Consider the following 12,591-nt stretch of genomic DNA (forward strand, 5'->3'; position numbering starts at 1 on the left):
TGGCTGAGACATCTTAACAAACACTGTGATGTTTGACTATTTTTTTTTCTCTTCAAAATCTCAGCAAAGGATGCCCATTGATAGGTGTCATGATATAATGAAGGAAAGTGAAACAAGGACTGCTGAGCTGAGCCTTCTGAAATTGCTCAGAGTTCAGTGTGAAACAATCCAGTGTCCACTGAAAGAGAACCACGGGCCCTTATCTGATCTACACACCTTTAATCTTATTAGAAAAGATTTGATAGAATTCATCCTGTACGAACGAACCCTCTATCAGACTCAAATGGCCCTACTCAAATGCCAAGGCTAAGATTTTTATTTTTTTTTTCTGACAGGATTAGAACAGGCTTACATTTTTACAAGCTTTACCTTTTCATAATATTTGAAATGGTTTTGAATGGCATTGTTCAAATACCGATTCTTACTGATTTATTTAGTATGACCTTGCTGTTTTGAAAAGCCCAGCTCTACCCAAGTTGACAGCACTTCTATTTTGGAGTACCTTTGTAATACAATCAAAGTTTCGATTTACCTTCGGTAGTCTGAAGTGGGCAGTATTGTATTTTAATTGGTGTGGGACTTTAATGAAAGTATAAATAAAGCACAATAAAGATAGTCTGTATGGGCTGTTATGGAATAGACATACAGTACGCAATGTCAGGTGACAAAAAAAAAACATCAGAATAGTGCGTATACCAGTTTTAACTTCCACTTAAACTTTCCCACCAGTAATACTTCCTTCAAGTAATATAGAGGGAAGACTTCAACAATTTGAATTTTATAAATTAGGGCATTTCAACACGTTGGTTGATTCCTGTACAAGAGTTCCATGAAAAATAAGTAACCATTTGACAATACCATAGTTATTTAAATGGTTATGACTTGCTATTAGGATTTAAATAGAAAATAATAAAGGTAACAGTAGATCAGCACATAATCACCTTCACAGATTTTATTGTTCCTTGTAATGCCAGGACAAATAAGAATAAATCCCATTCCCTTTTTTGAAATTGTAAAGAAAGGTTTCCTGAATTTAAACCTAAGCCTGTTTAATTAATAGAGCATTTAAAATAATAAAACATATTCCTTATCTGAGAAGAAAGGGTGACCTTGATAAAACTGACCTAAAAGTTGCATTAAAATTTCTGAAAAGGTTACACACTCCAGGTTTTAGTATAGAATGAGTGGGGTGTGTCGAATAATTGCCAATTCGAGGCTTTAATTGTAAGTCAGTGAAGCAGACAGGGTCTGTATGCTAATGCTCATGCCAAAATGTTTAAATTTACGATTCTTCTTATGTAAGGTCCTACCATCTTAAAAAATTAATTTCCAGTGGTTGACCTCCATAGTCTTGTCTCTTAGATGATTTGTAAACTTTACTGCTTGCTGCCATTGATTTGCCTGATCTAAGTTAAGCAAGCATTTCAATCAGTGGCAGCTGGAGACCTCTGAGTTAGGGGAGGCACAAGTATGGGGGTGGGGTGGGGTGCAATGTATCTATTTGTTTTTCCATCAATCTTTTCTAAAGGGATTAAATATGCAATAACATTGAACATTTAAACAAAGTAGTTTTTTTTTGTTTTTTGTTTTTTCAGTATTCAGTATTATTAGCATTACAGAAATGGGTTTTTTTTGACGTGATTTCTAACATGATTTTCAGCTTTAACATTGACCGGGAGTTAAAGTATTAACAGGTTAATAAGTAACAGTTAGGGCCATATGAAATCCGCTTTATTATTTTCTGATTTCAGTTTTTACTGTTTTAAAACATGTAATTAGGTTGATGTAATTTAATTTATCTACACCACAGGCGCAGCAAACAACACAAAACCATAAATCTACAGGCTTCTGTTTTTTCCATTCAGTTTGAGTTCATGTGCATTGGAGTAGGAGTCATTTTTTAATTGAATTGTATTGAAAAATAGTATTGTTACCTTTAAAAATGGGTTGTAGAAGTAACAAAAAAAAAACACTTTATTTCTTCTTTTTCCACTCCGAGCAAAATTAATTCAATTATTTTGTTGTTTCTCTAGTCATCAGTCATTACAGTAAAAAAAAAAAAAAACTATAACAGGGGACTTACTTGCAACTTTACAGTTCGTTTTTAATTTCTAAGCCTTTTAGCTGAGGATTTTCCAGTTGTAAAAGTCATTTTGACATCTGAAAGGCTGTAACTGTATTTGTGAGGTAACTGTGCTTAAAGTGAAAACAAAACAAAACAAAAACACAGTACGTTGTGTCTCATGTATATATATATTTTTTTTAGCTAACTGCCTGTCCTATATAGTATGCATGACAATTAAAGTTGTACTTGTTCATAAAGTTGTACATGTTTAAATATGTAATCCCAAACATAATGCTCTCCTGCCAAATGAAATTACCTGTTCTTATTACAGTAGCAAATTCAACTTTGATTATGGCTTCCCTTCAGATTTTGAGTTTTTCAGTATAATCTAGTGTGGCACGGAGTCTTAATCAGCCCATCAACTGCGTTATCCTGAATTTCACATTTGAAGCCTTCACAAGACAAGCACCACAATAAAAAAATAACAACATATATTGTGTTTCTTACCACTGATGCGATGCAGACCTAAACTAAGCAATTTCAATCAACACTCCTACATTAACTGCACATACAACTGCACTAAGCAGCGCTTTTGCAGGGGGCAGAGAGATATGGGTCGCTCCTCCAATTAAAACCTGTGCTCAGATCACCTGCTCTACTAGCGGGAGTACTGTTTCAGACAGACAGTAGTTCGTCACCGGAGGCAAAGCCTCCTCTGGAGGAAAAAAAAAACAAAACTCTGGTCCAATTAAAACCCATGCTCACACTGTGTTTAATGAAGATATATTATATTATATCATTCTTTTTTCCCTTGAAAAGTTGAGGAGGCTGTGCCTCCCTTCCCTCCTCTAAGGAGCCTCCACTGATTCCAATGTGGAGTACTTACACATTAGCTAGTGTCTTTGAGGAAGAAATTGTATGTACCCTCTAACTGTTACTATTGTCATGTATCCCTTTTGAGGAATTTCTCAGTATAATCTTTGCAAGTCAGAAGGGACAGCTTTCCTTTGTTTGCATAAAGCACGCTTTTGTAATGATGCTGACTAATGAAGCAATAATGAATAGATGTACTTTACTTAAAAGGTTAATAAGTCATTACCATATAATTATGCATAACACTGTTTTAAATAAACTCAATTGAAGAAGGTTTTGCATTTTAACCTGCACATTGAAGCTCAGTAATGCAGTGTGACAAGTAAGGGGAAGTTAATCGGCTTGAATGCAGAAGCAAAACAATAATGTTTTAAAAGGGAAAAATGACAAAAACAATTCAATTCCACAGTCCAGAACTAACTTTTTTTTCACAAACTAGCAGTCTGGATAAAACCAGTTACAAAATCCAGTATATGTTTGGCGATCTAAGTAACATTGTGTACTACTTTGGTACTAATGTATTACAGCATATATCTGTATATGGGTTATCAAGTTATTTCACAACACTCCTCTATTGACAGATTAATTGATATGTATATCAGACTAGCATATCAAAGGCTGAATTCATAAAGTGTGTTTATATGGTGTTTAACTTTAGAAGTGGCTAAGAGTTAAAAATGTCTATGTGGGACTTCTACAAAATTCCAACTGGTATTCACAAAACTCCTTAATTCAGCCTTCTTGCTAGACATGGCTAATGTGAAAGATAGACACGGTTTATCCTTTATTAATGCAAATACAACTATGCATGCATTAACAGCCACATGCTCCAGTAGCTTTACAAATTTATTTGCAGAGACACCATGCATTTTTTTTGTTTAAAAAGTAGCAAATTAAAAAGTAAATACTTTACCACTGAAGTTACACTCCAGTACATCCCTCACACTTTGACAAGACTACATTGCTTTACTAAAAAAATAATGCAGTGTTGTGAAAGATATCCTCCTATATATTTTGTCATCAATGACGCCTCGCAGCTCCCCCATGAACTGGAGAACTGAAGATTAATGGGTGACCTCCATTCCTGCTGCCAAGTCAATCACCTCTGTTAACCTGCAGAACTAAGAAAGGGATATTACCAAGCTACTGCCCCTGTCTCTGCAGGGCCTCCTTGAGTGCCTGGCCACTAGGAGTGGCTAGAATTGATGTGAGGTGAACTGTCCAAGACAATTTCCTCCCTAAACTGCTACAGCACTAAGGACTAGGGGCCAAATATTCAAACGGCCTGCGTATGTCGCAAGGGGAGTTATAGCGATTTTTTCCCGCAAGTCCTTTTAGCGAAAAAAAGTTGTGCTTTTGAGTGAGATTCAAAATTCACAATAGGGAGGTGTCATGAATAATCCCGCAAGTTCACCACCACGATCTAAATTCAAAAGTTAATTTGCTCGCAAATCACTAAGTTGCATGGAAATCACTTAAGACTGGTTACACTCCTCTTAATTATTTCGCAGGAAGTATTTCAGGACAATCTCTGTTTCTAGTTAAAGAGTGAACATGGCTTTCACACAGCTATATTTCCAAATGCTAGCAGAGCAACAGAAAAAGAGGAAATATCGTGCAGGCAGAATATTTGTCTACTGAAGAAGTCCTTAGTCGATTTATACTTTGATGAAACATAATAACATTTTGATTTATTTCCAACTCAAATATTTAATTTATTTGTGGTTTATTTTAAACAATACTAATTACCAGTGCTTAATTTGTAAAGAAAGAGGAGCCGGGGTGCAAGCAATGACAATAATACCGTTCTTAAGAAGCACACATTCAAAATCATAATTTATTTGAGAGAGTTGCGGTTGATTTCCTGTGTTAATTTATGTTCATTTATTCATTTCCGCATCGCTGAAATAATTACAGTTTCTCCGCAACACTTTTAGATTTCACTCACTTGCGATTTTACACAAAACATTCGCAACGCAAGCAGAGTTGCGAGAAAGATGAGAAAATCCACAAGACCTTTGAATATTTGCCCCAAAGTCTCTAGGAAACCAGGATTCATACCACGCTGGCATTACTCACCATGCACTCTGCACGGCTGTGTTTTTTACTACGTGAGTCACTTGGGGGCCCTCTGTACAGACTGTTCTAAGAGTAGGTTTCATGTTTACGCTTTGCCTTTGAGCAAGATGCCTCTGGGTCAGAACTACATCAGAAACAGATTTCTTTAGAGAACAAATTGATTAACAAAAGTGATACTGTATGGGTATGTGTAAACTAATTGAAAGTGGATATTTGTAATTAATACAACTGCTTAGGAGATTTAAGCAATTTGCTGGTGATTTTTTGTAATTCTTAATAGTGTATGGTGCCTCCAGGAGCTGAAGATCAATTCAAGAATGAGCTCTACATTCAATTGTTCATTGATTAGCTTAGACACATTCAAAGATAAGCATGCTTTATAAATATGGAACCAAAAATAACCACACACGGTTAAAAACATTTACACAAGCCTAAGATATAATTGTGTTTTATGAAAACACCACTATATACATTATCAATCAATATACATTACATCATAGTTTGGCCAGCGTTTAGGGGCGGCTATCGAGCGTCAATGAACAAGGCCGTGAGCCAAATTTTATTACATTTTATTATGGACATGGTCATTTGTCAAATCCAATAAAGAATTGTTCATTTCAAATCTTGTGCATGTCTCCTTTCTGAAAAGCAAGAATATTCCACTCACCCCAACAACAACAAGAGATGAAAGGACTGTTGAGGTGTCTGTGCTGCCTTACGGCACAGACAGGGGGTTTAAATAACTGCACAGCTTTTTAAAAAGTCTCAGTGTTTCAGGAGTGCTGCAGCACTACAGGCCATTTGAGTTTCCCTGACTTGCTTGGTTGATCCGTTTAGACGGCACGGGAGAGAAAAAAATAAAACATCTATTTGCATTTGGATTTGGAAAATCCACATCTGGCCAACTCCATGAAAATGAGAATGTAACAGAAGATGTGGAGGAGTTAACGGAGTGTTAGTATTTTAGCCAGCTTGTCTATGACAGTAACTGAAAAATAAAGACATGTGTTCACTTCCCTGGAATTTAGTTATCTTCCCTGGCATTTGATTAATATAGTTCTAATTTCTGGCATGTTATGAATATAGTTCCCTGTTATTTTATGTATATACTTCACTCACTGGCATTTTATGGACACAGAAAATAGTTCCCTGGCATTTAATGTATATAGTTCCCTGGCATTTTATGAACTATAGTTCCCTGGAGTTAGTTCTCTGGCACTTCGATTGTATATAGTTCCCCATCCCACAATTTAAAGATAATAAAAAACACCCACTACATGAAAATTACGCATGCAAAAGCAATGTGTGTGCAAAATATACGCCTCTGTAACACATTATAACACTTATTATTTGTAGTAGTATAATTGTTTAATGCACATTCATTTTTTTGTTTGTTTTGTAGATGTGTTTTGTAGTTTATTTTGCACTATTTTTCATTTATTTTTCACTTCATTGTTTATTTAGAATTTGATTTATATTCAGTGGAATGTTTCCATTCATTTACTTTACTAACGAGGTGCCACGGTAACTAGCTAGAGAAATTAACAACACCTGCAGTTAATGATAGGTGGGGTGTAAAAGACGGGATGAAACATTGAGAGAAGGGTTCCAGTACAGACAGAGAATCATACCAGCATATAGTGGGAGATAAGAGATTGTTTAAAACATGAAACCAAGCACAAGTTTTAGAGAATTGTTTTAATGGAATGTTGCAGCAGACAAGCACTTCTTAAGCATGTTTTCCTGATAGTGAGCATTTGATTTTATTAGGCCATTGCTGCACCTTTTTTGGACGCTTTATCTGGTTCTTGCCATGCTTGCAAAAAGGCGCTTGCTGAAGCAGATTGTTTCTGGGTTAAACTGCGTGCTCCAGCTGGGTTTTGAGCCGATTCTACAAAGGATTAAATTAGTGGGACAGTACTTGTGGGTGTTTTTCCTTGGACACCCTACTTCGGCTGAATGCGGGGCTTCCTAAAGTGGTTGCCGAATCTGAGAGACGGGGGAAGTTCCAGCTACATAGCTACCTGGCTAAGTATTTTAGAACTAAATGCTGCTGTTTTGTTTTGATTGAACAAAAGGTTTCATAATTTTAGGTTTTGATATATTCCTCCTGATTGCCTGCTTATAATTTGAGATTTTATAATTAACAGACTGAGTTTTAGGGGGGCTTTTACTGTCTGAATTTTAGTAGTTTATTGTTTAACTGTTTTTAGTATTTTAACTGGGGCCTGCATTAGTTGGTGTTGCTTGTTATAAATAATAAGTTTTGCTTGGTGTCTTGGGGTGCATGATTCATGCAGCTGCTTGCAGGGGGAGAGGGCTGTCTGTCGTGCACGAGCGCACTCCGTAGTCAAAGTATGTGCATTCAAAGTACATCGGTCAAAAGTATAGACGAGGATTTAGCGCCACCTCATTCTAAAGGGGAATGGGTGGTGTCTTGTGCTGGCTGTTTAGAGTCAGTGCAGACCTGGTGCATTAAGATTTCCACCTGGAGCATCAACATTTCAAAATTTGTAAGCACTATAGTGTATCAAGCAGTTTTACTGTTTCTATTTTTCCTGTTTTATTCTGTATCAATAAATATTGTTATTACGCTACCACAGTACACTTTGTCATCTTTTGGGATGATAATCTGTGTATGTGCAACCCCCTTACCAATTTTTCCACATAAAAAACCTGTGTGTAGGTCAGTTTAAATTGACTTCTCATTTAGTTGTCCCAGCTTGACTGGTACTGGTGTAGTCAGACTATAACTGTATTTATATTCAAAAAGAACGTATTCCTTTTCCTGCCCTGCCTTTTGATTTAACACATCTCCTCATATTGCCCCCATCTGAAAATGTTGGCAACCAAAAAAGTTCACTTGGCCACCATACTTTGAAAGCTAGTGGCCAAATGGCCACCAGCATACAAAGTGATTTGTCCCACCATGATCAAAAGTAATAACATTGCCCCTTCATTATAACTAGGCTTGCTACTATTCGATTTCTATTTTTTTGCCAAATCGACGATTAATAATGACGTTTGTTTTAGAAAGAATTTACCGGGTTTTTTTATCTTTATTTTTCAATTCAAGCAGAGAATGGGTGAAATCGACCTTTATGCTTTAAAAAGAACAAACTTTTTATGCCCTTGAGAAACGTCTCATTTAGCGAAACCCCTTTATCATATTCAACATGCAACAAAACCATGGTTAACAACATTCTAATTGCAATAACGTTTGGTCACAGCTGAGCTATACATTTAAAAATGGTCTCAAATAAACCATAGTAAACGCAGAACATAAAAGTGTATTACACAGACCTTTATAGCATAAACTTACAAGTAAAAATAATATGCACAGACCAAGTCTGAGCTCCCCATCTCCTGTTTTAGCACAGCCGGACTCAGAGTAACAGACAAGGCAGCCGGGTCTGGTTCGTCCTGCCGTGGAGACTTCAGCCGTCGGCCAGGGTATTGTGTATACTATTGATTAAGTGTTTTTCTCTTGCGCCCCATTTTCAAATCAAACTAGTAACTGTCACCATATACCTAAAGCAAAAGCTTACGTACACCTTAACCCACTAATTTCAAAGTAGGCGCTTTGAATGACAGGCGCTGTAGCTGGCAAATGAGAGCATTCTAGCACTGCTTCAGTCAACGAGATCTGTCAGAACAGGGTGAAACTACAGTACTAACGGACCACTGAGGTGACTGACAGTGACCCCTAGCCATTCAGAGCGGAACGGAGACGGGACAGACAGCAAGTATAAAAACTACACAAACTAGAGATGAGTCTAAATGATTATTTTTGGTAAGAAAATAAAAAATAGCGAGTGGTTTTACCAACGTTTATCCTATATAAATGTATTTCAGTCAAACTCATATTTTTGATTTAACACACGGGCAGCAGTGTGGAGCAGTGGTTAGGGCTCTGGACTCTTGACCAGAGGGTTGTGGGTTCAATCCCCAGTGGGGGACACTGCTGTTGTACCCTTGAGCAAGGTACTTTACCTAGATTGCTCCAGTAAAAACCCAACTGTATAAATGAGGAATTGTATGTAAAAATAATGTGATATCTTGTAACAATTGTAAATTGCCCTGGATAAGGGCGTCTGCTAAGAAATAAATAATAATAATAATAATTTGAGCTTTACCAATTAATATCGAAAAGTAGCAAGCCTGATTATAACAGCAGCCAGGACTATCTGACACAGACTTTTAATGCTATTCAATTATAAAGCAAGTTCAACTGAAAGAGTGTTATGCTGAAAATAGTGGGTATGGACCCATCATTCAATTGTGCACTACTATTTATTATGAAAAGCAAATAAAACAGTTAGGCTTGTTACAGTTCATTATTCAGGTCTGTGATAATCTTTTGGGTAACACTTTAAAATCTAGTGTATAATCACACTGCAGTTGCAATGTTTTAGCACATGTGGCTATATTACAACCACGTGTGTAAACACAATGTAATGCATTTTGTAATAAAACATGCAATTTGCATTGTTACCACACAGCTATCTGTGCGAAGTATTACCCTCTTTTGTAAATGATCCTGTGCTCAAAATGCAGATTATGGTATAGAGCATTGTGTGCGTGCTGATACAGCAGAGTAGCACACAGAGAGAACCACAGAGCATAAAATTGAACAAGGCAGTGCTTTCTTTGAAATGGATCATTCACTTTGGTCATTCCATCCCACATCTCAATGGGTGGTTGCATCACTGTCACTCTTTCTTAGCTTATTATTTGGCTGTAGATATCACTGATGAAACAGTAGGTCACTGTAACCTGGTCAAATCTCGTTTCACTTAAGTCACAGCACGCTAAGGTATTGTACATACTTTAGGTTAAAGATTATTTATAAGAAATACGTAAGTGTCTAAATAAATAACACTTACAAAACAGTGCATATTGATTGTTGATGATCAAATTAATATGATTACCACATCAGGTTCTACTCAATTATGATTATGTTTGTTTGCCAAAAAAAGTGATATTCAAGTCTAAAAGCAAGCCCATACAATAACTATCAAAGCAGCAACAATACACAGCTTATTGTTTGGCTGGTAATAACTGCAGCATTTCGAACCCACTGTGCCATATTTTTCTTTGTCTATGATGTATTATTTCAGAGAAACTGTACCCAAAAGTAAACTTCGAAACCATTTTTCAGTATTTTCAGTACTGTATCAGTGATACATATCAACTGCATGGCTCTTGAACCAGTTCTGTGAAGTTACGGATTGGTTCAATTAGACAATTTAGATAACAGTAGAGAATAGTAACCTGGTCAAATGTCTTGTCACTTAAGCATGACAAGCTAAGGGATTGTACATACTTTATGTTAAAGATTAGTTATGAGCAATAAGTAAGTATAACAATATAACAATCACATTAGGTTCTATGAAATCTCAAGTCAGTACAGTGCTTCCTCAATTTCTAAACAATTCACCAATTCATTAATTCTGTTAACTCAATGGGAGGCCATGTTGACAGTGAATTATAAAAAATACTACATTTTCCTGTTTAAAATGTTGTCAGATAATGACATATAGAGGGACCACTGTATGCTAATCTTAATTCATATAAAGGGGCACTTATTTAAAAATTACAATTGGTTATTTAATGGAACCCTCTGTAAAACCTTTTCCAGTGACACATTGAAAAACATGCCTGGCCTTATTCTAATGGTGGAGATCATGCCCCTTAAGTCAACTGAAGTCGTTCCCAAGATACAGAGTAAGGCTTGACAGAACTACTAAACTAGACCGCTTATAAAGAGTTTTTGCATTTTTGCATCCTGTATTAACTGAAGTCACTCCCTGAGCCATATGCAGCAGTGACAGAAAACGTGAAATGTGAGACCTGTGAATTATATATCTGTCAATGGCACTAAATTTCAAATTGTTCCCCGGGGACAGATTTAAAATTAATTGTGCACATTAAGTGCGCTGGTCTGCTTTGTTGTGTGGACATTTGTCCACTGGAATCTTGGCTGCAAACTCAAGAATCATTATGCGGTGACTTGCAAGGGCTTTAAAAACTAGAATGATTAATAGGAGCCACTGCTGCTAGTACAATCCTAAACTGTTAAACTGGAAATCTCCCATGGAAAATTTTCAAATGAATGTCCAGTGACACTTTGGGAACTGCATTTGGTCCCTTGCCCAACAGAAAAAAAATGGATTGGAGGAAGGTGGCTTCCATTCTTTTTTTTTTTTAAGGCCTAACACGCTTATTGAATACTAAAATGTGTTTGGATATCCATACAAAATGTTACCAGGGAGTAAGTATATGTGTTTATTTGTTCACTTAACTCACTTACTGTCAGAAACATTTGTCTTCTTGACTTTGTTACTTATAGTTGTACCTCATAAATTGTGCTTTTGAAAACATTGATAGTTACGGTAACTTAGTGCATTGACTATGACAGATGCTTTCCATTCATTGTTCAGTGTTTTTTTGCACAGGTATTTTAAACGTATTCTGAAATACCTGAAGATAAAATAGACCAGTCAGTGGCTTACATGTATTCATACAAATGTAATCATCTTACCTTAATACACAGGCATAAAGTCCAATGTCTTGTAATTCTGCAGGTCGAAACCATATTGAATCCTCTTCTTTACTCATTCTAACACCATCAAAAGGTATGGGTTCTTCAAAGTCCCCATGTCCAGTGCTCTTGTACCACATCAGACTCAGTCCTGCACTCTGCGCTAGGGTGTAGTTTGCTCTGATATATCCATAAAATAAAGCACATTTAATTCGTACAGGTTCACCGAAAAGCACTTTGTACTTCATGTAGTCCACAGACCAATCTGTGCATCCGTCAGCTGCAAAAGAAAAGAAAAAAAATATATATATATATATATATGATATATAAATATACTACAGACGACAAGGACATGAATTATAATGGTTACTATGTGCTCAAGTACAATTGGATAACATTAAAATCTTTTCAACATCGCCGTTGTGTAGTGTTTTCATGGAATGTCTCTGTACAACCCCAAGCTGAAATAAAAATGTCAAAACTTCGTATTTAGTTCTGAGATTAATGATAAAGACTTGGTATTACTTGACCATGTTGCTGAAAAACTCTAGAGTGTATAAGATTTGTTCAATATTACAGTATATATATATATTAATAGTATATAAACATACTATGTTGTTATATGTATACTATATATTGATTATACATTGCAAAAGATTGCTCAGAAAAAAATATTTTTACCAGGCAGATATCAGTCTTTCTGTTGATCAGCCATTCATTGTGATATAAATTATTATTATTATTATTATTTTTTTTTTTACTTTAATTCAGTGTACACCAGAACCAGTGCATACTATAGTGTTAACACATGCTGTTTAACTGTTGTAAGACTAGGTATCGGTAATGGCATTTACCTTTCTTGCAAACCGTGTCTACTTAAAAAGCTATCGAGATACAAATAATGATGCGTTAAATCAGTGACAATCATTTATATGAGGAAGGATGGTAAACTAGCTGTAAGGACAGTAAACAATGAATAAAGGCTAACAGACATTAAATGCCAGTAGAAATTATATATATATATATATAT

At 35.9% G+C, this 12,591-nt stretch overlaps 1 protein-coding gene across 2 annotated transcripts in view; it reads right to left on the reverse strand.

Moving 5' to 3' along the window:
• Window positions 1-12,591, reverse strand: part of LOC117406505 (interleukin-1 receptor accessory protein-like 1) — a 475,103-nt gene that overhangs the window by 243,383 nt on the left and 219,129 nt on the right. For both annotated transcript variants that reach the window (XM_034010584.3, XM_059029188.1), the window contains exon 3: window positions 11,562-11,841. In XM_034010584.3, the coding sequence (XP_033866475.3) occupies window positions 11,562-11,841 (280 nt within the window). The remainder of the gene's footprint in view (window positions 1-11,561; window positions 11,842-12,591) is intronic.

This window comes from Acipenser ruthenus, chromosome 8, assembly GCF_902713425.1.
Source record: "Acipenser ruthenus chromosome 8, fAciRut3.2 maternal haplotype, whole genome shotgun sequence".
Taxonomy (NCBI): Eukaryota; Metazoa; Chordata; class Actinopteri; order Acipenseriformes; family Acipenseridae; genus Acipenser; species Acipenser ruthenus.